At 39.6% G+C, this 26,840-nt stretch overlaps 1 protein-coding gene across 9 annotated transcripts in view; it reads left to right on the top strand.

Annotated features, from left to right (window-relative positions):
• The window catches only part of LOC133650269 (nucleolar and coiled-body phosphoprotein 1-like), a 31,833-nt gene extending 5,924 nt beyond the window's left edge, over positions 1 to 25,909 (top strand). For 2 of the 9 annotated variants that reach the window (XM_062047328.1, XM_062047329.1), the window contains exons 3-11: positions 8,111 to 8,182; positions 8,957 to 9,046; positions 9,128 to 9,235; positions 9,292 to 9,441; positions 19,748 to 19,891; positions 19,963 to 20,115; positions 20,181 to 20,333; positions 25,115 to 25,240; positions 25,303 to 25,909. In XM_062047328.1, the coding sequence (XP_061903312.1) occupies positions 8,111 to 8,182; positions 8,957 to 9,046; positions 9,128 to 9,235; positions 9,292 to 9,441; positions 19,748 to 19,891; positions 19,963 to 20,115; positions 20,181 to 20,333; positions 25,115 to 25,240; positions 25,303 to 25,355 (1,049 nt within the window). In that variant the 3' untranslated portion in view covers positions 25,356 to 25,909. Of the gene's footprint in view, positions 1 to 8,089; positions 8,183 to 8,956; positions 9,047 to 9,127; positions 9,236 to 9,291; positions 9,442 to 19,747; positions 19,892 to 19,962; positions 20,116 to 20,180; positions 20,334 to 25,114; positions 25,241 to 25,302 lie in introns of all 9 variants that reach the window. The other 7 variants (XM_062047324.1, XM_062047327.1, XM_062047330.1 and 4 more) reach the window with 5 other exon arrangements.
• The last annotated feature ends 931 nt before the right edge of the window (positions 25,910 to 26,840 follow it).

The following is a 26,840-nucleotide window of genomic DNA, read 5'->3' as shown; positions in this document are numbered from 1 at the left end:
TTGAGAGGAAAACTGAGCTTTTTGTATGGGATTCAATGGTTTCCAATACTTCCGGTTCAACGATTGACGTCACGCGCATACGTCATCATACATAGACGTTTTCAACCGGAAGTTTAGCGAGAAATTTAAAATTGCACTTTATAAGTTAACCCGGCCGTATTGGCATGTGTTACAATGTTAAGATTTCATCATTGATATATAAACTATCAGACTGCGTGGTCGGTAGTAGTGGGTTTCAGTAGGCCTTTAAATCCAGACTGTTTTATGTTTTTGTGCCTTCAGAATGCCAATTTTAACCAATACCTCAAATTGTTTTGAACAGTATTTTCAACTTGTTTTGTGTCTCCAATATCAACTTTATAATACCGGAATTTTCGGATTATAAGTCGCAGTTGTTTTCATAGTTTGGCCGGACATGGTGCGACATACACTCCAGAGCGATTTATGTGTGAAATTATTAACACATTACCGAAAAATATCAAATAATATTATTTATCTCATTCGCGTAAGAGACGAAGCAAATGTCCGCAATCGTCACACACACGTCAGCAATCGTCACACACACGTCAACCAATAAGAATTTGGCGGGGGCGGGTCATGGCAGAAGTGCAATGTGCGTCATGGCAGAAGTGCATTGTGGGTCATGGGATGCTAACTGCTGCTACATCCGTAGCTATTAAAATTGATTATTTCAACATTGGCGGTAATTTATAAAAACTGAGAAGGGCTGAACTAAAATGGCACCGAAAAGGAAATCATATACTGCAGATTACAAGCCGGACGTAGTGAAATATGCAGCAGAAAACGGCGATCGAGCAGCAGAAAGAAAGGAAACGGCGCATACTAGAGGCGACACCGAGGAGGAAGATTTCATCGGATTTAGCGATCGGGAGTGACAGATTTTTTGGTAAACGTACAGCATGTTCTATATGTTATAGTTATTTGAATGACTCTTACCATAATATGTTACGTTAACATACCAGGCACGTTCTCAGTTGGTTATTTATGCCTCATATAACGTGCACTTATTCAGCCTGTTGTTCACTATTCTTTATTTATTTTAAATTGCCTTTCAAATTTCTATTCTTGGTGTTGGATTTTATCAAATACATTTCCCCCAAAAATGCGACTTATACTCCAGTGCGACTTATATATGTTTTTTTCCTTGTTTATTATGCATTTTCGGCCGGTGCGACTTATACTCCGGAGCGATTTATAGTCCGAAAAATACGGTACTCTACAATCTCAATTAAGTGTCTTCTAGTGCAGTCGTCCAAACAACGCTCACATGGCGCTTTAACAAACTCCTCCACTACTTCATCCATAAACACAAATACAAAAGCCCACTAAAGCTTAAAGGGGAACTGCACTTTTTGGGGAATTTTGCCTATCGTTCGCAATTATGAGAGACAAGAACACGCCTGTCTTTTTTTAAATTAGAATTTTAAAGATGATAAAAGACGCTTGGTAGCTGCGGCTAATAGGATTCACCTTTGTAGCCTTCAAAGCCCTCTAAAACAACTTTAAAACCCTTCGTCAACGTTTTATATACACACTGCAAATATATTTATACCGTATTTTCTGGACCATAGGGGGCACCGGATTATAAAGCAAACTGCCGATAAATGGTCTATTTTTGATCTTTTTTCATATTAGGCGCACCGGATTATAGGGCGCATTAAAGGAGACATAATATTATTTTATTTTTCAAAATTGAAAACCCTTCCTTGTGGTCTACATAACATTTGACGGTGGTTCTTTGGTCAAAATGTTGCATAGATTATGCAGTCGCTTCCGGATGCGCCGTTTTGTGGGCGGTTTTATTTACGTGGCTCACCTTCGGCAGCATCTCTTCCCCATCATCTTTGTTGTAGCGTGCAAGGACAGGAGTGGAAGAAGTGTCAAAAGATGGAGCTAACTGTTTTAATGACATTAAGACTTTACTTAAATCAATAACGGAGCAGCATCTCCTCATCCGGAAACAACAACACAGGAAATGTGTCCAGTGAAAAACCATCCGACCAGAACTCTAATAACTAAAATTCCTTGGGTGAATAATGTAAACTCACTACGCCGGTATGTTTTAGCGCATTCATGGCGATTTTACTGACAGATATAAGTAGGAACTTTACACTACTTTATATTAGAAATGGCAACAGCTGAGGAATAATGTCACATAACAAGAAGATAGAGGAAAAAGAAGAAGCTTATCGACTCGCGGACGCGCGCAATTTTTCCGGACTTCTACAGATCCCAAATACAGATCAGCATGTACCAGAAGGTAAGAAAAGTTGCTTTTGTATAATGTTGCGAAACAAAACGCCAGATAATGTCTTACCTTATACACACACCATAATAATACTCGTATGTTTGATGCGCCGACAATTATTCAGGCGGTGCGGCTCCATAGCTTACCAAAGTGGTAGTAAAACATTTTGATAGATTTTTGAGCGCCGTGTGTAATGTTATATATTTTCAATGGAACGTTTAAAATGTTGGTGTTGTTTACTTGAGACATATTGCCATCATAGTGCTGTCTACACTTATCTCTTATGTTTGACTGCCATCTATTGGTCACACTTATCATTACACAATGTACCAAATAAAATAGCTTCGAGGTGAGTAAGCTCAACCAAACTTACAACCTTACATAAGGCGCACTGTCGAGTTTTGAGGGAAAAAAAGGAATTGAAGTGCGCCCTGTAGTCCGGAAAATACGGTAATGTAGTAACAGACCCATTCATAACAATGTGGAATATGTTCAATATTCACTGTGTTTTGATCATTTTAATCATTTCCGGGAGTGACTTCTTCCGGGCAGGTCCGACTTCCAGTGTGTTCCTACTTCCGGATACAAAACGCTTGTGTGTCTTCTAATCATGACAGACTTTGTAACAAACAACAAAGACGACTATTTTTGGACAAGTGAGGATTCACAACCTTATCTTTTTGAAGCTGAATGAACAAAGGGCTAACTGCTGCTTCCAGAAGCGAGCACGAAGAAGAGGGTGAGACGTTGGAGTAGACGGAAGGCGATAGAGAGAGGTGAAATTGACTTGAAGCTGCAAATGTGGAATTTGGAGACAAGGTGTTTTGACATAAATGGTGTACTTACCCATAATTAACCGGAAAAAATGTCCCTGGCTACCTGGTCCCAAACAGACAACTGTTTGAGTGAGTCACACTTTATATTGATGATAATACACGCAGCACGTCATGTGTGTTATTACAACTACTGTACATACTGGCTAGCTGTATACTACTCGTACTACAGATACTGTAATTACTGTAACAGCTGCAGCAAAATAAAGGGCAGCATAAAATAGAAAGTAGATCCAGCAGAATATATACATTATAAACAAAGAGAGGTAGCTATCATAGCAGCGGTCAGGTAATAGACAAATATCATCTATTGCTGTATGGCGAGTGATGGAGTACGGAATGAAGGAGTCCTTGAATCGAACACTGTGGGAATGAAGCTGAATGAGCCTGTTGGACTATGAGCTCCGCTGTCCCTCAATTGTCTAGTGGAGTGGGCGGGCAGGATTGTCCAGTGTCCTCCTGTCCCTCACTGACACAAATGCCTCCAACTGCGTGCTAATAGTTTTGATTGTTCATGATTTTCAGTCAGTACAAATTGGTGTTTGATCGCAATGTTGTGCATTTCTTTTAATAAAAAATTGCAGCTCATTTTTATTCTTAGCCAACTTAAGCTGGCCCGTATGTTTGACACCCCTGCTCTAAACTGTCAAGATACCTTGTGGTGGTGGGGGGGTGGTTATGGGTGTGGTTACCATGATATCATCGGATAATTTGCTGCAGTGATATAATTTTCTTTAAAGGTCTTACTGTCAAGGGGTATTTTAGATTTGTAAGTATCCTGTAGAGCAGACCTGGGCATTGTACGGCCCGCGGGCCGCATCCGGCCCTTTGCGCATCCCTGTCCGGCCCGCGTGAGGCCAATCATAAATTACAAAATAAATTTCAAAAAGTATCTATGTCGAGTGTGCAATACAACGGTGCTGCTTTTGTTTTGAAAAGCGTTATTTGTATTACTTCCGTGTGGACGTATGCGCGTGTGCGATTGTGAGTGAATTGAACGGCGCAATTACAAATGACAAAATAAAGTTTAAAAAACATCTATGTCGTGCGCGCAATACAACTGTGCTGCTTTTATTTTGAAATGTGTTATTTATGCCGTATGTCCGGGGGGAACCTGTGAGTGAAGGTGCGTAGAGACAAGTGATGAGACGCTAAAAAAAGAAAAGTTGATGAGGAATGGCGTGTTTCCAACAAGACATGGACTGACAAGTATTTCTTTACATAAATTAATGGTAAAGCCGTGTGCTTAATGTGTGGTACACAGGTTGCTGTGTTTAAATATAATTTTAATCGCCACTACACGAAGAAACACGAGGGAAAATACCGGAATGTGTCTGATGAAGCGCGCGCAAGGGAGGCTGATGCGTTGATGGTAAAACTGCAAACCCAACAAGGACTTTGTGCCATATTTCACACCCCCAGAGATGCAGCCGTCAGGACAAGTTTCGTCATTTCTCACAAAAGCGCCAGAAAAAGTAAGGCGTTTTCTGACGGAGAGTTTATTAAGGAGTGCTTATTGGACTTTGTTGCGCTGATAATGCCCGGAGACATGGACTGTTTTTCGCTAACTTTGGATGAGAGCTCTGATGCAGTCAATTAAAGAGACAACCACAGGTAATGACTTGTTCACAGAGGTAAATGCGTGTTGGGACAAGCTGGCAGGTGTGACAATCCAATCCACTTTATTTATATAGCACATTTAAACAACAAAATGTTTCCAAAGTGCTGCACAACAATATTAAAAACAATATTCAAATATTATCCTTAGCTCCACCAATGACTGAATAAAAAGAAAAAACAATTACATATAAAACCAATATAAAAAACAATATAAAATAAATATGATTAAAAACTATTTTTAACAACAGATGGTTGTCCAAATCTGATGGGGGAAAATGTTGGATAATGCAGGATAAAGTGACCATCAAAAGCAATCTGCTTTTGTATAAAGTTAAGTTAGGTTAAATTAAATTATTATTATTATTATCATCATTATTATTTATCTTACGGTATATCAAAAATAATATTGAGCAAAATTTAATTGAAATATTGTCGTGTGGCCCTCCAGCAGTGCTCGGGTTGCTTATGCGGCCCCCGGTGAAAATTAATTGCCCACCCCTGCTGTAGAGCTTTGTGTATCTCTCTCCAATAATCCTTTATGGCAGAGCAGTCCCAGAAAACATGGTAGTGGTTTGCATTTTGATTCCCACAATTTCTCTAGCAGGCAGGGGAGTTATCATAATGGGACTTCTGAGAAGGTGTAGTAAACAATCTGATCAAACTTTTCCAGCCGAACTTCCTCCACTTCGGTGAGCTGGTACAAGTCCACTGATATCTTCATATTATTGTCCATTCTTCCTCAGATATAGTTGTCCCTCCTTCCTTCTCCCATTTTGTTTTAATATATGAAGTTGAATATGATTTCAGATTCGACTGACCCTCATACAATGGTTCTACATTGTTTCCCACACATTCATTTATTTGTGACGGCTCGCCACGAAAGAATTACGTCGGCCACAAATAAAAAAAAAAAATATATATTTTTTTTGTCCTGTCCAGCTTCTCAGGCAAATCTTATAGTTGATGTAGATGCCCATATAGGCTGTTCAGATTTAATTTACAAAAGAGAAGTGTAGGATACTTCTCTTGTTGCCTTATTTGTATTTGTCCACTACTGTTTTCTGTTTATTTGTTACTGACTGTGGCAGGACACCTCTGCCTCTGTTTCACTTTATGTTGCTGGTAAATAACATGGTTGTAGTAGTAGGCTAAAGGTAAATTATTTAGTATGCACTAATTAAAGGGGCAGAGCTTTAAGAGACATTTTAGCTTTTATATTTTATAAGATATATTTTTTGTAAGAACCACAATTAATAAATATATTTCAGTGAATAACTTATTGTTCAAATCTGTATATAAATATGTACATAAAGTGTTGTAATTATATTGTAAAATGGATGGATGGATTAATGAATGGATGGATGGATGGACGTTTAAAACAAAATTGTTATTATTAATTAGTAAGTATACATTTTTTGAGCCTTTTTAGAGAAAATCTTATCATTGCAGTAAATTATGCAAATTACTCAATGATGACATGGTGACCACGCCCATAGCCACGCCCCCACCACCACAGGTATCTTGGCAGTTTGTGGGAAACACTGTTCTATCAATAGTTTCTGAATTATAGGCTTTTGTAAATGGTTTAATCAAACATATGTACATACATTTTTCACCTACGTATCAACAAAATACTGCAAATATCGATAGAAGTCTTGGTTGAGCATTTTTTAATCTTTCATTACACTACATAAAGCTGTTATACCCTTAGATATCCAGTCCTTGAATCCAATTATTTAGGTGTACTCTCTGAATCATAGGCACACCATTTATGAACTGTAATATCATTCTTGAGTGTATTTCCGCACATTAAAGGCCTACTGAAATGATTTTTTAAAATTTAAACGGGAATAGCAGATCCATTCTGTGTCATATTTGATCATTTCGCGATATTGCCATATTTTTGCAGAAAGGATTTAGTAGAGAAAATCGACGATAAAGTTCGCAACTTTTGCTCGCTGATTAAAAAAGCCTTGCCTGTACCGGAAGTAGCGTGACGTCACAGGAGCTAGTATTCCTCACAATTCCCCATTGTTTACAATGGAGCGAGAGAGATTCGGACAGAGAAAGTGACGATTACCCCATTCATTTGAGCGAGGATGAAAGATTCGTAGATGAGGAACGTTACAGTGAAAGACTTGAGAGGCAGTGATGGACGTATCTTTTTTCGCTCTGACCGTAACTTAGGTACAAGCTGGCTCATTGGATTCCACACTCTCTCCTTTTTCTATTGTAGATCACAGATTTGTATTTTAAACCACCTCAGATACTACATCCTCTTGAAAGTGAGAGTCGAGCATGCGAAATGGACATTTAAAGTGACTTTTATCTCCAAGACAATACATCGGTGACACACTTAGCTACTGAGCTAACGTGCTAGCATCGTTCTCAAATGAAGATAGAAACAAAATAAATAAACCCCTGACTGGAAGGATAGACAGAAGAGCAAAAATACTATTAAACCATGTACATGTAACTACACGGTTAAAAATTCTCAGCCTGGTAAGGCTTAACAATGCTGTTGCTAACGACACTAAGGCTAATTTAGCAACTTAGCAACCGGAACTCACAGAACTATGTACTCTCTCCTTTTTCTATTGTGTATCACGGATTTGTATTTTAAACCACCTCGGATACTATATCCTCTTGAAAATGAGAGTCGAGCACGCGAAATGGACATTTAAAGTGACTTTTATCTCCAAGACAATACATCTGTGACACACTTAGCTACTGAGCTAATGTGCTAGCATCGTTCTCAAATGAAGATAGAAACAAAATAAATAAACCCCTGACTGGAAGGATAGACAGAAGAGCAAAAATACTATTAAACCATGTACATGTAACTACACGGTTAAAAATTCTCAGCCTGGTAAGGCTTAACAATGCTGTTGCTAACGACACTAAGGCTAATTTAGCAACTTAGCAACCGGAACTCACAGAACTATGTACTCTCTCCTTTTTCTATTGTGTATCACGGATTTGTATTTTAAACCACCTCGGATACTATATCCTCTTGAAAATGAGAGTCGAGCACGCGAAATGGACATTTAAAGTGACTTTTATCTCCAAGACAATACATCGGTGACACACTTAACTACTGAGCTAACATGCTAGCATCGTTCTCAAATGAAGATAGAAACAAAATAAATAAACCCCTGACTGGAAGGATAGACAGAAGAACAAAAATACTATTAAACCATGTACATGTAACCACACGATTAAAAATTCTCAGCCTGGTAAGGCTTAACAATGCTGTTGCTAACGACGCTAAGGCTAATTTAGCAACTTAGCAGCCGGAACTCACAGAACTATGATAAAACATTAGCGCTCCACCTACGCCAGCCAGCCCTCATCTTCCCATCAACAGCCGTGCTCACCTGCGTTCCAGCGATCAACGGCGCGACGAAGGACTTCATCCGTGGGTTTGGCGGCAAGCATCAGCTAGGCGTCTTCTATCAGGGTAAGTAGTCCTTGTTGTGTTGCTGTAAGTATTGTACTTAGCCGCTAAGACACCGATCGATCCCACCTACAACGTTCTTCTTTGCAGCCTCCATTGTTCATTAAACAAATTGCAAAAGATTCACCAACACAGATGTCCAGAATACTGTAGAATTTTGTCGAAGAAAACAGCTTTGTGTATTGTTTCCAATAGGGCCCAAACACTTCCATGCATTTTATGACGTCACGCGCATAAATCATATCCAAAGGAGATTTTCAACCGGAAGTGTGGCTGGAATTTTAAAATTGCACTTTATAAGTTAACCCGGCCGTATTGGCATGTGTTTCAATGTTAAGATTTCATCATTGATATATAAACTATCAGACTGTGTGGTCGGTAGTAGTGGGTTTCAGTAGGCCTTTTAGGATCCATTTCACCCATTGGTTATCATTGTTATTTATGTGGGATTGTAGGTTGTCATCAACCAAGATTGCTTGTATGGGGATGGAGGGAATTTTTTCTTTAATATTTTTCAATTGAGCAACATATGACGGGCTTTGTATTTGTGTTTCTTAACATATTTGTTTTTTTGTTTATCATGTTTTTGCTTACTTTGTATCCAGCGGGGTTCAAAATGCATCTCACATTTATGCAATTTAGACAAGGATATTATTTTTTTCCCCCATGGTAGAGAAGTCTGCGATTATGCTGGGCTACGAATGCGAAATGGCAAATAGGCTGCGATCCTCTGTATCTTTGTTGCATTTTGATAACTTTGACCTATTCTGTCCTCAGATGATGAGCCGGTGGTTAAGATAAAAATGTCTTCAAGGAAGAAAGAGAACAAGTTGTCCACATTCCATAGCAAAAAATGGAAGAACGCAGGTGGATATGTCTCCTGATGTCACTGCTCTGTTTTGTTGGAACCTACGATTGTAAGTGTCTTCTGTGCTTGTGATCCGACAGCAGACGACAGCTCTGACAACGGCCCGTTGGTCAAAGCGAAAGTCTCGTCCAAATCTGGCAAGAAAAACGTCTCGACGCCGCCCAAGAAATCTGCCATTAAGAAGAAAGGTAACCTCGACTTCCCGCTCTCCGTAGTTTGTTTTCTCAAGCTCTTTTTCTTCCAGAGTTGCGGGACGAGGACGCAAGTTCAGATGACGAGCCTTTGAGCGTACGTGCCAAGAAGCTGAAGCCTCAACACAAGGAAATTTCGCCTGTGAGCACATCCCAAGCAGAAAATGAGGCAAAATCCAAAAGGAGTGCTGCAAAGAAAAGAGGTAAAGAGACTCAAGTGAAACTCTTGTATGTTGACATAAAACAGTTTCTTTTCTGGGAGGGAAGTGAAGGCTAATTTTTGATTAAGGCTGTCAAGTGAAAACATTTTTGCTTGCGTAAATAAAATTTGCTTTGCAAAATACCCCAATATTTGGATATAAATCCAATTTGGTAGTCAGAATGTCATACAGGAATGTTTTTTGAATGTTTTACTGAACTGCAAGTTATTGATTTGCTTAAAACTTGGTGACAGCAGGTATAGTCGTAATTAAGTGCACATTTTGAAAGTCTTTGCAATAATATACCCAACTAGGAACATATGTACATTATATTAAAAGGTGCTGTTCGCAATTTTCTCACAGTAACATTTTTCAAAGCAAAAAATATAACACAACCACTGGCGAGCTTATGTTAACCATTAGTGGTTTACCAGAACACATTTGTTTGACAATTGCCTATATTTTTCGCATTTACAAAGTTTATGTAATAAAATATTTTACCGGCCCGAATAAAATGATTGGTGTGTACGGCAGTCACTCACCCTGTCTTGTTAACACGTACGTTTAGGGAGCATGTGCACACATGCAAAAGCAGTCCAAGAGAAGCAATGAACAATTAATTTGCAGTCATGTTATGATAGAATATACATTTAGTGACAGCCAACGCTAGCTATACAAATTGTTATTACCGTATTTTTCGGACTATAAGTCGCAGTTTTTTTCATAGTTTGGCCGGGGGTGCGACTTACACTAACACATTACCGTAAAATATCAAATAATATTATTTAGCTCATTCACGTAAGAGACTAGACGTATAAGATTTCATGGGATTTAGCGATTAGGAGTGACAGATTGTTTGGTAAACGTATAGCATGTTCTATATGTTAGTTATTTGAATGACTCTTACCATAACATGTTACGTTAACATACCAAGCACGTTCTCAGTTGGTTATTTATGCATCATATAACCTACACTTATTCAGCCTGATGTTCACTATTCTTTGTTTATTTTAAATTGCCTTTCAAATTGATAACTCAATGACGACAACCTTCTTCTTTTTATACGTATACTTTACTGAGGGAACACAATAACAAACCGGCCACTGCCGTTTACATAACAGACTAAACACCGGAGCCCGCGCATAGAGCAATGCATGCTGGGAATTACCGTAAATACACTAAAAGAGTGTACCATAATAATGCGTAATGCAAAAACAGAACATTTACAATCTCCCACTTTTTCTTTTTAGTTTTTTTTTTTAACACAAAAAATCACAGTCTATTATTAATGTCCATAAGTATGAAAATGTAAGAACATGGTGATCAACAAAAAATCTTATACAAAAAAAAACTGTCCACAAAAGAATAGTCTCTATTCCAGTTTCCACTCTCCAACACTGAGTGCCTTTAGGAGCTGAAGTGCGGATGCACCTCGTTTCGTCAAACAGTCAGCTAGCTGCTCTCCAGTAGGTGCCCAGAGAATCTGTTGAATTCTTTTACACTGAAGAAGTTCTTTGATGCCACTTATTTCAAGGCGGAGCCTTTTCTCTGTCACTGACTTAGTAGACTTAATGGCGTCTGCAAGGGAGTGGTTATCAGTGAACACACAGTATTGGTAAGACATGTTGTGATACATTCCCTGTGGTTAGTTCTGCATGAAGGTCAGATAAAGAAATGGCACTGTCAACAGCATCGGCAAGGGCAAGAGTTTCTCCAGCAAGAGTGCTCCGTACGACTCTTCTGATCTTTTTTGACTGCCAATACACAGGGGAGAATCTTCCTTCCTCACCCATCAGCAGAATGAGATGTCCCCCTTGAGTGCCTCCATCTGTAAGGTTTCCCAGCGAGGCGTCGCAGAACACTACTAGCTTTAGAGAACTGTCTTTTCCCAGGTTCTGAAACTTCAGTGTCACATGTTCTGATTTCAATTTTCTCACCACCTTGTTTGTGTCATGTAAAGTCTGCACAGTAGCATGTTTTATGTTAGCTGCAAGGACACATGTATCAAACATAATATCCGGTCTACTTTGTCTGGCAACCCACAGAAGTTGACCTATTTTTGATCTCAGGTCATCAATTTCACTTTCAGTCAAAAGAGCATCCCGTCTCATGGCTCTGGAGATGTCTATGTGAATTGGCTGGAGATTCTGTATGTAATTGTCTTGATGCATACATGTTACTTCATTTGCAGTGACATACTCCATGCCTACATAGCGAAAGCTGTCATGTTCTTCTCTGCCCACTTGAAAGGCAGATTGCAGGTGAGGGATTACAGTTGTTGTGAAAATCTGTGAACCACCCCAGATGAAATCATCAACATGACAAGCAAGCACCCCAGACACATTACAATCTTTATCCAACCAATAAAATATAGCAGGGTCAATTTGTGACATCTTTCCTCCAGTTTGCAACATTGTTTCTTTAACCCTATTGTACCAGTACAGTGATGCATCATTTAGTCCATAAACACATTTGTTTAGCTTCCATAGAGTTCCCTCACTCTTGGCTTCAGGTGGTGGACGAACATAGATGTCTCGAGATAACTCATTTCCTTGAAGGAATGCTGACTTAATGTCCATAGAGTGGGGTGTCCATCGGTTTTGACATATCACAGACATGAGTAGTCTAAGAGACTCTGAGGCACATGTTGGCGAGTCTTTTGGGAGATCTTTTGTGTTTAGCTCTTCAAATCCTCTCGCCACTAGCCTTGCTTTTGGAACTATGCCGTCTGGTGTGTCTTTGAGTGTACACACCCATCTTGTGGAAATGCATTTTTGTCCCATGTTTTTTACTTCATCAAACACACCGTGTTTCTCCCAGTTACTGATGTCAGTAAGTTTAGCTGATTCAAATGACACATCCTTTGTAACAAGTACATCCTCGTGATCAGATGGCTGTTCCACCCTGTCCAATGACTGAATCTGCAGTGTGTCAACCTGTGAAAGGTCAGCTGACCTTGTTGTGCCAGTGAGGTTAACTGGCTCAGTGTACTCCAGATTGTACCAGTTCTTGTGTTTTCCAGTTGCCTTTCCCGCTCGACCTAGCACTTTTGCTGTGTGTGAAATTCCAGTGTCTCTTTCCACATACTTAATGAATTGTCCTGCCTTTAGATTCATACTACGGTCTGTTCTTATGATAGAAGGTTGTCTGTCAGATGGATCATTATCTTGCTCATTGCTGTCTGTCATTATTAGAGCTCCCTGCCGCATTCTCTGTGTTAGGCACACTGTCTCCATCACTAGATACAGTATTGGGTAGATCTTCAACATGTTCAATGTCACATTCTGCTGCATTAAGTTCTGTCTGGCTTTCTTGGCTGTCACAAGACGTGTCAGTGTAGTGATCTGTGGCCTTGCGCAGTCTACAGCGATGCACCCGGACATAGGAGCCTCCATGTCTAACAAATTTTACCACCCCGTCTCGTCCAATTACCACCCCAGGGCCTTTCCATTCATTGCAGTCCATTCTTTTGTAGTACACTTTATCTCCAGTTTCGTAGTATTCATCTGTGCTGCGAAGCTGTGTGCGCAGAGCTCTCCTGATTTTCTCAGAGCACTCTGCCTCAGTAAACGCTGTCCTTGCTTCATGTAATGCTGAAATGTGCTGTCCTACCCATTTACTCATGGTAGTGCCCTCCAGGGCAGGTGGTTTATCAACCAGCACAGAAGGTAGGTTCGGGTTTTGTCCAAACACCAGCTGGTATGGACTAAATCCATGTACATTGTGCATTGTATTCTTTGCCATCAAGGCCCAATCTAGGGCTGTTTTCCAGTCACAAACACTGCTTTTCTTCACTTTTAAGAGGATCTCTGTAAGGGTTTGGTTATGTCTTTCCATCAATCCATTACTCCATGGACTGTAGGCAGCAGTGGTTTTCACTTCAATATTAAAGTTCTCAGCCATGTCTCTCATTTGCTCGTTATTGAATTCACCTCCATTGTCACAAAAAATCTTAGATGGGGCTCCATGAACACTCACCCAGGAATGAATAAAGTGCCTCACAATTTCACTGGATTTTTTTGTTGTAACAATGCTACCAGCACTGAACCTGGTGAAGTGATCAATCATGTGGAGGTACCACACATTTGGTTCTAGCTCGTGTAGATCTAATGCCACAGTTTCATTGTATGTTGAAGCCATTGGTAGACCAACTGATGGCTTTGGTTTGGGCTTGTTGTACTTGAGACATGTTTCACAGATACTTACGATGTCATTCAGAATAGTAACACTCTCATCATCATTACTTCCAGCACTAATTAGTAATTCTTTGAGTTTATCAACTGAGGCATGTCCAAACTGCTTGTGAAGTTTCACCAATACTTTGAGTTTTTCATCTTTACTCATGCCATCTCTTATGGCCAGAACTTCGTCAGTTTGGGGTTCATTCTCACAGGTGGCTGTACAATCCTATTTTTGCTGGGACTTCTACTTTTTTTATGAAATGAACAACTTGTCCATCACCAAACTTTAAAGCTCTTCTACTCTGTGTATTTTCAATTTTTTTCTTGTCACTCTCCTTCAGTGTATGAATGTAATTCTCCAGCCATTTTTCACCACAGACTGTTCTGGTGCATGCAGTGTCAATTACAGCTGAACCTAAGGCTTCTACCATGAATATTTCAGCATCAAAAACTGACTCTTTAGAAACAATGTAACATTGCACTCTTCAATTGTTTCTGTCTCTGCATTTTCCTCTGTCATTTTTACATGTTCAGCCTTATTTGGGCAGTCCTTAGCCCAGTGAAATGTACTCTGGCAAATAGCGCACTTAGATCTTCTGCCAAACCTATCCAGTGGGTTTGAGCCAGTCAATGGTGCCCTCTTTTGGTCGGGTTGGGAACGAAATTTCCTTCCGTCTCTTTTCCTTTGATCCACATAAAAAGCAACATCTTCGCGCATGTGAATTCCCCCGCTGCATGTGGGCGGCTGCACATTGTCTCCAAAAATCCTTTTTAAAGCGGACTTCATGCTTGCAAATGTAAGTGTTGAACAAGCTGTAAGCGCAAGCTGTTTATCTTTAACATCGAGACTGGCTGTATCCAACAACTTGAATGCCAAAACAGCGTCGGGAAGAACCATGTCAAATTTGCGCATTTTGTTGTACCTCTGCTCGAACTGAACGATGTAATCCACCATGGAAACTTCGTTTTCTCTCCGAATCTTGTCAAAGTCCGTGTATGCATCATAAGCTCTGTCCTTTTCTTCTTTTAAGAATACATTATCCAATGCCTTTACGAGGGTCTTCATCCCGTCATCTTTGTTCAAATCATCCGCAGGTATTTCCAAAGCTGTATCTCTAGCTCTCCCCCTCAGTGAGAGAGCAACAGCTAATGCTTGTTTCTCCTTATCCAGATCGGTAACACGCATCCACATTTCAACCTCATTTTTCCAGCTCTCATATGACTTCTTTTCTTCAAACGCAGGAGGGACTCTGTAGTTAGCGTTCTTAACCATCCTCTGCTACCATTGATAACTCAATGACGACAACCTTCTTCTTTTTATACGTATACTTTACTGAGGGAACACAATAACAAACCGGCCACTGCCGTTCACATAACAGACTAAACACCGGAGCCCGCGCATAGAGCAATGCATGCTGGGAATTACCGTAAATACACTAAAAGAGTGTACCATAATAATGCGCAATGCAAAAACAGAACATTTACACAAATGTCTATTCTTGGTGTTGGGTTTTATCAAATAAATTTCCCCCAAAAATGCGACTTAACAGTGCGACTTAAATATGTTTTTTTCCTTCTTTATTATGCATTTTTGGCCGGTGCGACTTGTACTCCGGAGCGACTTATACTCCGGAGCGACTTGTAGTCCGAAAAATACTGTATTAGCTAACAACACCTAAAACTAATGCGTGTGCACGTGTTGTTACGTACGTTCTTACGTACGTAAAATACATTGGAAAGTTGCCCCCCCTTTAGGCATCTGTGTAAATGTTGCAAATAGCCCCTTTAATCGATAATGTAATAAAGACACCCATAAACAACTTTACATCGTGCACCATTTACATCTGCATTTACGCTTCCTTAGTTTAACCAGATGTTTAAACAAACAAGCGTATTTACCTTTTCAGATGACCCCGCTGATCTTTTTTTGTACGAACTACCTACAAGCGTCCTCTGTTGACCAGTTTTCCCTGTAAGCAAACTGATATGGATCGTTTGATGGCGGTATTGCAGCTTTAATCTGTTTGATAACCAGTCTCTCCAGGCATTTGGCAGGGACGGAGGCGAGTGCCACAGGCCTATAATCGTTTAGACATGGGACTGTTTTGGAAGGGGGACTAAAATGCATCTCATCTCCTGTGTGCTCAGGACTGGCGCAGAGTCTGTAGAGGGGAGGAGGGGCAGGATAAGGTTGGTGTTCTCCCTGTCAAAACGGGCATAGAAATGTTTTAGGTCCTTCGTTAAGGTGGGACTGTTATTAGAGAAAGATGGTGGCTTCCTCTTATAGTCTGTGATGGCCCTGATGACCTCCCATACCAGCCATTAAACCTGGCTTCAATGCGCCTCTTGTACTGTTGCCTGGTAGTATGAATGCCTCTTGTCAGAGCCGCCCTGGCATTACTGTACGCCTCCCGGTCTCCAGACTTAAAAGCACCATTCCTAGCCCAGATCAACTGCCGTACTTCATGTGTCATCCAAGGTGGCGTGTTAGGAAACACACGGAGTTGTCTCCATAATGTGACATTGTCCACTCAGAAGCAGATGTAATTTAAAACGGTGGAGGTGTAATTATCCAAAGTGTCACAAGTGTATGTGTCTTGTTCTCTAAATACATCCCAGTCTGTGTGATGAAAACAGTCCTGAAGCGTAAGAATAGCATCGTCTGGCCATAATCTCACGGTTCTGACGGTGGGCCCGGCGCTCATGTTTTCGTGTGTAGACCGTGAATGCAACAGGAGTGAGAGGTGGTCTGACAAGCCTGTAGGCCTGTGCCCTGTATGCATCTGCTAAATTGGTATAGACCTGGTCCAAAGTTATATCTCCTCTAGTAGCTGTAGCACACTTCCCATTTTGGTGGAATTTGTGAAGGACTGACTTGAAATCACATAAGACACAATAACTTGGATAAATGATGTCAGTGGAAAGTTACTTCATGAAGACTTGAGGTGAATATAAAGGTGTCACTTACAATTAGTAACTTAGCGTTGAATCAGGTCAGTGTAAACAAACATCAACAGGTACTCCTGTCATTCAGTGACCATTCAATGTTATAGATTGCTTTTTCCTGTCTGTGTTGAATAAACTATAGGCATTGTAAGTTCGTATAGTACAGCGTTTCTCAAAGTGCGGGGCGCGCCCCACTGGTGGGGAATAGAGACATGACAGGTGGGGCGCGAGGAACGGGAGGAAATTTCACTTTAATTTTTTTTTTTTTTTCAATTATATTCTTAGATTTTTTTTTTTACTATGCTTTCATTTTCTATACACACTGTAAATCACTTTGTGATTCTGTCTGTGAAATCCGCTATATAAATAAATGTAAATTACTTATTTTTCCTGTAGGCTTTAAATTTCTAGGTAGGAGCGAAAGTTTGACAGACATAGCAACAGTAACTAATGGGGGCGGGGCTAAGCGGAAGCTTTGTGAATGGCGAGTCACTGTGCGAGGATTTGCTGTTTTGCAAATACATAAAAAATAGAGCCAATGCCGATGAGCTGTTCAATATAATGGACAGTTTCCTCAAAGAACACGACCTTAAATGGGAAAACTGTGTGGGCTTTTGCTCTGATGGCGCACAGACCATGGCAAAGTCAAGAAACGGGCTGCAGGCTCTAATAAAGAGGGTTGCGCCAAATGCGCATTGGACACACTGTGTCATTCACCGGGAAGCACTCGCGTCAAGGCAGCTCAGCCCCAAACTCAATGAGGTTTTAACAGTGGCAGTGTCAAGCCTGCAACCCCGATTTGAAAAGCTGTGCAGTGCAAAACAGGCTCATTGCAGCCACTAATACTGGAGTACTGTAAAACTCATGTTCACTTGCCCTGTCTTGCCAAATGCATTAGATTGCAAAGTGGCACTTTTATTTTTCTTTATTATTGAACTTGATGCAAGTTATTGGATTTATTATTGAACTTGATGCAAGTTATAATACTTTTATTTGATTTATTAGTGAACTTGATGAAAGTTATAACACTTTTTTTGATGTATTATTGAACTTGATGCAAGTTATAACACTTTTTTTGATTTATTATTGAACTTGATGCAAGTTATAACACTTTTTTTTTTTTATTGAACTTGATGCAAGTTATAACACTTTTTTTGATTTATTATTGAACTTGATGCAAGTTATAACACTTTTATTTGATTTATTATTGAACTTGATGCAAGTTGTAACACTTTTTTTGATTTATTATTGAACTTGATGCAAGTTATAACACTTTTGTTTTATTTATTATTGAACTTGATGCAAGTTATACCACAGTTGCACAGTTATTTTATTTATTATTGAACTTGATGTTATTTTATGTTATTGAATTTGAATGTATACAACTTGATGTTACTTGATGTTCAATCAATTTGAAAATGTTAAGCTTGGCATTAGCGTTCTGTTGGGGCGATGGGGGCAGGTGGGGCTTGAAAACTCCCCCTTGTCCAAAGTGGGGGATGACAAAAAAAGTTTGAGAACCACTGGTATAGTAAGTGTAAAACCTTAACATGACATCAGGAGTGTGTAAAGTAAAAGCAGTATACCATGGGATCTAATTATATCAATTCCAGTTATTAGCACAGCATAAAATAGACGATTAAAAATGAATAAATAGGCATGGATGACAGTGGATGACAACACTTGAGTTTATTTACCCATATGAGTAAAACTTTTCCCTGGGGATTAATACAGGTAATCCTTTATTTATTATTATTATAATAATATAATTATTAATGTATTTATTGTTAATAATACTTTGTATTTAGATGTATTATTTTGTACTGTTATTATAAAGTTATTATTTGATTACTGTAGTCAGACAAATCTCAAAGGAATGTGCCCGCTAAGGCTGGGTGATACGGCTGAAAACTGTATCACGATATAAGTGTGTTGTATCGCTTGATATTGATAATATTAATATTTTTATGACCTATCAAAAATAAGGACCAGGAGAAAAATATATGAAATTTGAACATTTTTTTTCCAAATGTAACCTTCCTCTGACTATAATCCCCTCAGCTGTCAAGGCGGAAAGGAAAGGAAATGTCAACACAAGCATGGAAAACACTCAAACAATGTAAACAAAATTGTAAAATCACAATCCCTTAGCAATGACCTTTTAAAAAAGGTGCAAAAATAAGGTAAGAGGTGGTTAATAAAGTGTAACAAAATAGTGCAAAGTGTGAAAATGTAAACATAGAGAATTAAGAACAAATTTGTGCAGGTTTAGTGCCAGGAAGTTACAGCTGTGCTCTAAAGGGTGAGCGCGTCTAAGGTGGTGTGGTCTTACCGGTCCTGGTGGGGATGGGCACCTTGCATCATTTACAGACCACATTGGTCTGACTGTGGTCCGTTTTACAAACTCCCCAAAACTGCCATACTGTCGAGGTGACTTTTACTGTTTTATCCACAATTTCCACTCATTTTTACTTTCTCTTCTCACTCAAGAATCAACCGTGAGACAAGATGGCGCACCCAAATTTGATAGTTGATACTGTTACCTGATTGGCTGTTAGCATGTCACCACTGATCAGTGATCACTTCCTGCGTTGCTCGGTTACCAGAGAGCGAGTGCCTTTGTTCATGCAACCTACCTTGCTTTGCAACTTCCGCTTTCTTCCGACATAAAATAAAAAGATGTAATTGAACGTTTTGTCGAACATAATTTTAATCAATAGAGTATATTGTGAAATATATTGATATCGTTTTATCGCCCGGCCCTAGTTCCACGCAAACTTTTTAATAAATGAGGACCCTGGTAGGCCTATTCTTTTTGCCGGTTTCAGTTTGGAGCAAGCTGGTTCTCCCCATACGTAGCGTGACGTGAACCTCCCAAAAAATGGAACCTCGCGGACCGCAAAGGCTATGATTGGTCTGACCTTTTACACGATTTCCTGCGTGTATTCAAACACGTTCAGCGTGTGTGCCGCCCACCGTTGCAAATGTGTTCTCCTGCGATTTTGGATTAAGTGACTGATGTAACAAATTGATTAATTTCAGTTGCACTAACACTTCCCTTCTCTCCTTATTGGCATCATTCACTCGCAATGAAGGAAACTAACAAGCTAAATAGAAATAGTCGATGACGAGTTATGGTTGACAGCACTGACATAAACTGTAACGTTATTTGCTTTTGTCAGTCAAATATACAGAATCTTCCAACGAGAGCTCAGAGGATGAGCCGCTGGCGACCATTTTGAGGAGGAAAGCCATCGCCGCCCGTCAGCAGACGCCAGGAAACAGCAAGAAGAGCAGACCGAGGCGAGGTGGAAAAGCACGTAAAGGTAGGTGGTGTAAAATGTCACAAATGCTGGGAAGCGTCCATCTCAAACACTGACCTCTTGGATTCAAAAAGAGCCTCCATCCTCACACGACACCTCAGACGACGACACCGCCGCAGATGACACGCCACTAGTGACCCCCGTCGCCAAACAGAGGAAGCCTGCCGAGGAAAAGAAAGTGAAAAAAAGTAGTCCATCGCAAGGCAGCGCATCTAAAAAGAGACGAGGTGTGCTTGGAAATGTGCAGGAAAAAAAAAACCTCAACAAAACTTTAAACGCCGTCTCCTTGAAGCAGGTCAGTCTGACAACAGCTCGGACGACGAGCCTCTCATCAACCTGGTGAAGAAATCCCAAACGGAAAAGACATCAAAGCTGAAGAAACCAGCCTCGGCTCTGAAGAAGAAGGTGGCAACTCCCAAAGCAGGCAAAAAGAAGCTCCTGCAAGGTACAGTAAATGTTATAGATCCATCGATTATCGCCCTCTACGCGAATTGACATTTTGACATTTGCAGTTGTGGCTTTTCTTTTTTAAAACTACAACAGAACTACACCAGCAAATACAATATATATACAGTATTTAGTATTTAAAACAGGGGTGTCCAACTCATTTTAGTTCGGGGGCCACATGGAGGAAAATCTGTTTCCAAGTGGGCCGGACTGGTTAAATCATGCTATATTAACTTAAAAATAAAGACAACCTCAGATTGTTTTCTTTGTTTTATTTTGGCCCAAAAATAGAGCAAGCACAATCTGAAAATGTACATATCACAAATACTCCTCTTGACAAAACGCTTTGTTAGTTGAAATTTCTGATAAAAAAAATAGGTGCAGTTTCAAAAACACAACAATGAACTTAGACTTTGTCTTAGTGTATCTACAAAGCTAACCATGGAACTAAGTCATAGCCTATCTGGAATTGCACACAATTTAAAACAGATAATGTATAATGAAAAACCTTGTTTGTCATTTCCACGTATTAATTCTGTGCTAAGTCAACTAACCATATGCAACGCCTGTTCCGGTAGACGATCGTTTATGAACGGCACCCGGATTCTTTTACTTACGCTATGTTATCATTAGCCTAATTATATACTGAACACGCGTATTAACAGTAACTATATAGAGTGGGTGACTGTTTATTTGGACAAGTCAAATTCTTCTTACCATTAAGTAGAACGGTTGTTCTATAAAACTTGTAGTATTGGTGCACTAACAGGAAAAAAGGGAGAATGTTACATTACGAAAAGTACTAATTTAATACATAACACTGGTCAGCAGCACAAAGGCAATGCATTAGCAAACAATTCATGATATGCACATTCACAATAGCACTGCAAGATTATAATCGCGGACAATCTTAATAGCACATCTGATAGTTACAGTAATCGTAGCCGTCACACACACTGCAGCACAATATAACATTTCACATACACGTCACCGCACGCAAATAACGACGCCCTCAAAAGAAAAAAAAGCTGGCACAATAGCATAGGGCTGTACATTAACAGTTAATTAATACTTCTACTTCGAACCCGGCCTCGTTCCGTGCCGCGGAAAAAGCAGCTGTCAAAACAGCGGTGCCATCCAACACAACTCGTGGGATGGCTCACTCACCCATCCTTGGCATACAGTTTGTAGCATTGACGCAGCTGTGTCCAATACAGTCCAGTTGGCGATGCGGCCTCAAAGTCCTCCTATGTGGCCCAAACACTTTCAAATGGCCCAAGTCCAGCGCAACATTGCGGGTTAACGTAGCCACTTGATGGTGTACGAAAAAAGTCACTTAACTTTTTTTAGCTGAATAGCCTGGCCCGGCATGTTCAAGCTTCAGTCAATTAGCCAAGTCGACTTCCAGCACAGCATTTACGAGGCCGTTGTTTGCGGCGTCCCGCCGAACGAACGTGTTTCTCCTTCAAAAAGTCCTTCACAAGAAAAAATGCTTTCCTCTCTCCTCTCTCTAATCATACACACCTTTTGACAATCACATTGCACACAGTTCACATTGCCTCTGACTGACCAGTAAAATTGCCGCTACCTGAAGATGCGTTCAGGGTCGGTGGTAAAAAGCAGTTTGTGATAATATTGCAATTTAAAAGGGCTATTTTAACATTAACAAGACACACCTTAACACTTTGTTTTTACTCTACTATTACTAGATGTAAAGCCAAAATATTTCAGAGCATTAAGTTTAATAAAGTAAATACTAGGTAAATAGTATTGTAGTAGAATTACCACGCCTATGATTACAAAAATATTGTACATAGAAATGGGGTATTTGTGCGCATATCAAAATACCCTGGCGTCACACATACAAACAGAGAAAGAAACTATTCAAGAGGGTTGACTTACACTCAGCATCCACTATTCTCTTTTTTAACAGAGACATTTTGGGCAAGAGGGTGCCAAAGAACGATGTTTTCAAAGCAGAATATGTGAAACGGCATGTGGTCAAAGTCTTTTTTCAGCAGCCGAATTTTCGGTGCATCACTGGTCAATAGTGCGCAAATAATAGGTTATACGTAATAAATGAAGATATATTTTGCTTCTAAAGAAATAGCGATTGTTGAAGGACCAGAATTGACGCTTTGGCGTATTTGCTTACATGTTATGTCAATTGCGTTAGTTGTTTACGTAAGTGAGTTGAAAAATGCAGCTAACGTAGCTCCACACTGATGTCCGTGTTTCCTTTACTTAATTGCCATAAAAAGATTAGAACCATCTCAAATATATTACACTATGTGTATCAATTCATACATTATATTACTTTAATTTATTTGCACGTAAAAATCAAATTTTTAAGGTGTCGCGACTTTTATTTTATTTTGTAGTAAGAGTTGCGACTTCCTTGTTCATTTACTGAATCCAGTCATCTTCCTTTGATTTCACTTTATCAAATTGCGCATGCAAGTGACATCGAGGTAGGGCTGGGCAATATGGCAACAAAAACTATCATGATTAATTTTTTCATATCATCCGATCTCGATTAATATCACAATTGTTTATTTTCTATTAAAGGCGTCGTGTCCCATGCGGGATTATACAGAGTACCGTTGCATCCCTACTGTTTACTAACGCAGTATCTTATGACAGATATTTCCACCATGTTTGATCGAGGTAATATATGCCAACATTTAACAACTGTCATTTTGTTCATATCTATGATTGTGTTTACTAGAGGTGCAATGGTACAGGTAACCCAGATTGTGGAGTTTTTTTTAAACTCAAATACTGTAGTTTATCTTGAATAAAAAAGTACATTAAATTGCAGTTTGAATTTGAGGTACTTTAAAATATTGTGTACCAACACATAAAACATGTTTGATGATTATTTCAGGAACAAAATGTGATTTGAACAAAAAGTGTCTGCAAAGTTTGTTAGTACATGTTATATCTGAATTGTTGATTTTTTGAAAAGTCTGATTTAGAAATATTTATATTTAAAAATGTCTTTTTATAAAGAAATTAGCAGGTGTGTTTATTCTCTGTCGGGACCAATACAGTAGTTCAGTCACAAAAACTGCCTGCAAGTCATCATGCAGGACAGTATTAATGGTGAGCTGCAGTGAGACTAAAGTATGTCACTAAAGTGACAAAATAAAATAGCTATGTGCATATGGACACAATTAATCAGATTAAAAGCCTAGCCGGAATAAAAATGCTTCATGTAAACATGCCATTCGGAATATTCTGACCCGATCACACACGTTCGGATCAAAATTTCCTTCCAATCGAGATGGGTGGTTTGTTTATGCCAATAGTCTTTCGGATTGGAGCGAATGTAAACACTTCTTCTTAAGTTTGGATCAAAATTATCCTTACTGCGCATGTCTGTGACCTCAGCTATATTTTAGTGGTGGAGGGTGGACTAAATTCAATTGTCTCGGAAAGGAGCGATTGTCTTGCTGTTGTCTAACCCCATTCAACATGTACAGAAGTAGCGTTATATTATGTCGTTTGTTGCTTAATACTGAGACTAGCAAAAACAAAAGTTTGGTCTGGAGTGTCATGTGTCGATGTACCAATAAACGGAGGGATCCATTTGTCGTCTCAACGAGCTGTTTTATTCACGGCCTTACAGCTACTCCAAGTGCTAACTGCTAGCCTCAGGCACACGTACACACATTGTTGCAACATGAAGACGCGACCTGATAACGTCACGTCTGCGACAACAGAAACTACAGCAACCCGTACATATTACATCATGGTGGGTGGGCACAGAACAGCTCCATTTCAAAAAGAGAGGTAAAACAAAAGTAGCAAATAGAAGAGAAAAATGTATAGATAAATAAATAACGTGACAACGTTGGACAAGCAGAAATGCACAGAGCCATGTTTGTTTACAGCTGAAGTCAATGCTTCTTTTTCTTCTCCTACTTCTGTTTACAGTTTGTGCTGCACATGGCAAAATTAAGTAGTTCGATTTAAGGTGTGATAAAGGAAAATTTACGTCATAATCCAATATTTTTTTTCAGGGTGCATGTACACAGTAACATTCTAATCCCAATTATGATCAGATTAAATACATTTTGCCCATGTACACATGACTATTGTTGTGTTTTAACTTCTGTGCCAGTGTAGTGTTAAGACACATTTCTTTATTTTATTCTTCTGGGCCGCACTTTCAGCTGTGTAATGGGGAAGAGGCACAACACTGATTGGACATTATTTACGTCGTGAGGAGCCTGACTTTCGCGACTATAGAACGAGACGGTTGCGCACCCACACGTACACAAACACATTCACGCAAGCATACACAAACACACTGATTCACAGACACACACACAGGATCGCAGTCAATAAATGCGGATTCTTCCGTGCAGGATTATACCGATCTTGGTTGCATCCCTGTTTACTATCGCGGTATCTTCCAAAATAAACTTCCGCCATGTTTGACCGAGGTAATATATGCTAACAGCTGATCACCGTGATCGAACTCAAATTAATCACGTTTATATAATCGCATAACCCTACGTCAAAGTCATATTGGGGCCTGTGCGCGTTTATACTGGAGTCTGATAAAGATCACATTTCACTTGCAGTGTCAGCTGGAATAAATCTGATTTAGTTCACTTTGGCCTGCAGTGGAAACATAGTCCTAGACAACTAATAATCGGTGTAAACCCTGGAAAAAAATATTGGTCGATTTGTAGTAAATGTCACTCATTTTGGTACATGCTGGCAATACAACGCCACACACCAGTGAACCTCACTTTTGTGTTCCTTCAGCTGGCAGCTCAGACGACGAACCTTTAATGGAAGCATTCAAACATCCTCAAGTGACCAAGAAGCTCACCATCAAACTGGAGAGGTGTGAGATTAAGGAAGCTGCTGCCACAGGAAGTCAAAACAGAGGTAGGTGTTTGTAAAAGCGTCACGACGCCGGAATAAAACAACGTTTTTACTCCTGAACCCAGAATGGCGAGTTGCCGAGGAGCCCAACGAGCAACTGTTGGAGAGCTCAGAGTAAAAGGAAAATATGTTATTTATGTTTGAGTGTTAACCATATGAGGGACTCCTAGTGGTTTTGAACCAGATTAGTTTGAAAAGCTTTTAGAGAGAGTCCCTCCTAAACAGTATTGTTGGGGAAAAAACATGTTTTGTATGTAAACGAGTCAATTTGTTGGCTCCAGTTTTTAAGTTTGGGACCAAACGTTTTCAGTTTGACTCCAAACACCACTTGCTTTTATGTGCACACCCGCATGTTTCTTAAATGTTTTACTATTTGTGCCAATTGTTTGATTCCAGTGGTTTCCTTTATTGTTTACAACGAAGAAAACTGTGAAGTTGCACACCAATATTTGCATCTTTTTTCTTCAATAATTGAATGTACGTTTAGCATGATTTAGTGATAAATTAAACATACAAGCAATGAATGAGTTGTCTTATTGTACTTAAAAAACAAAACAACATTTAGCTTTGTTCACACTGCAGGTCAATTCTGATTTTTTTGCCCATATGCAACCTGTATCGGATTTTTTAATGTCAGTGTGAACAGTGCAATAATAAATTTTTCATATCCGACCCAAGCCTCTTTTGTATGTGGAAATAAGTTGTGTATATATAAGCGATGCGTCTTCAACGTGAACAATCCTGCGCTCATCCGACCAGAACGTCATCAAAAAGCGATAAGTGTTATAATTATTCGTCAAAATAGACTGTTACAAAATAAATAGCTGACAACGGAGCAGAAAACATGTTAAAATAATACGTTTTAGGAACTGACGTGAAAGTTCCACCATTCTTGTTTGCGATTGCTCGCCAACAGACATCGAAGCAAAATATCCCGTGAAACTGCCAGAGCCAAAATACTTGTTCTCTTCCTTCTTAATCTTCTACACGCAATAATTTGGTTAGGAAAATGTTGACTTTGTTTGCACAAAATCCTTGGAATTGCCACAAATGCGCCAGTACTGAGACCGACTGGAGTGGAAGCCGTGCTGTGAACACTGCATTGCGTGCGACTACATGACGTCAAATATGCATGCGGATCATATTGCATTCACATTTTTGTAAAAGGAACGGCCACATAAAAAGATCGTATTTGACAAAAAAAAAAAATCTGAATTGGACATCCCACCCTGCGATGTGAACGCAGTTTTAGTACACTTGTCTAAGAGATGGCACATGTTTCAAATCGCGCACTTCCACTTAGATTGCCAATTGTCCCTTGAAAAACTAAATCATCCCGTATTATGGAACAAAAGTACGCATTTCGTATCGAGCAGTGAAGGGACGCACTTTGTCTTGTATATTTATTCCCGTGAAAATTAAAAATGATCTGTCAAATATTAACAGATTATTTCGAACGACAGTATAGCGAGTCTGCTACAGGCTAAGCCAATGGATGCCAGCGTCACTGATCACTTACCTGTCAAACTTAATGCCGCTCGACTTTTCTGCCTTCTGTTCCTTTGGCTGCTGTCACTCTGGCCTAACCTGGCGGCAACTAGCT

The sequence above is a fragment of the Entelurus aequoreus genome, linkage group LG05 (assembly GCF_033978785.1).
Source record: "Entelurus aequoreus isolate RoL-2023_Sb linkage group LG05, RoL_Eaeq_v1.1, whole genome shotgun sequence".
Classification (NCBI taxonomy): domain Eukaryota; kingdom Metazoa; phylum Chordata; class Actinopteri; order Syngnathiformes; family Syngnathidae; genus Entelurus; species Entelurus aequoreus.
Note: the sequence above shows the minus strand (reverse complement) of the source record. Positions and strands in the feature narration are given on the sequence as shown.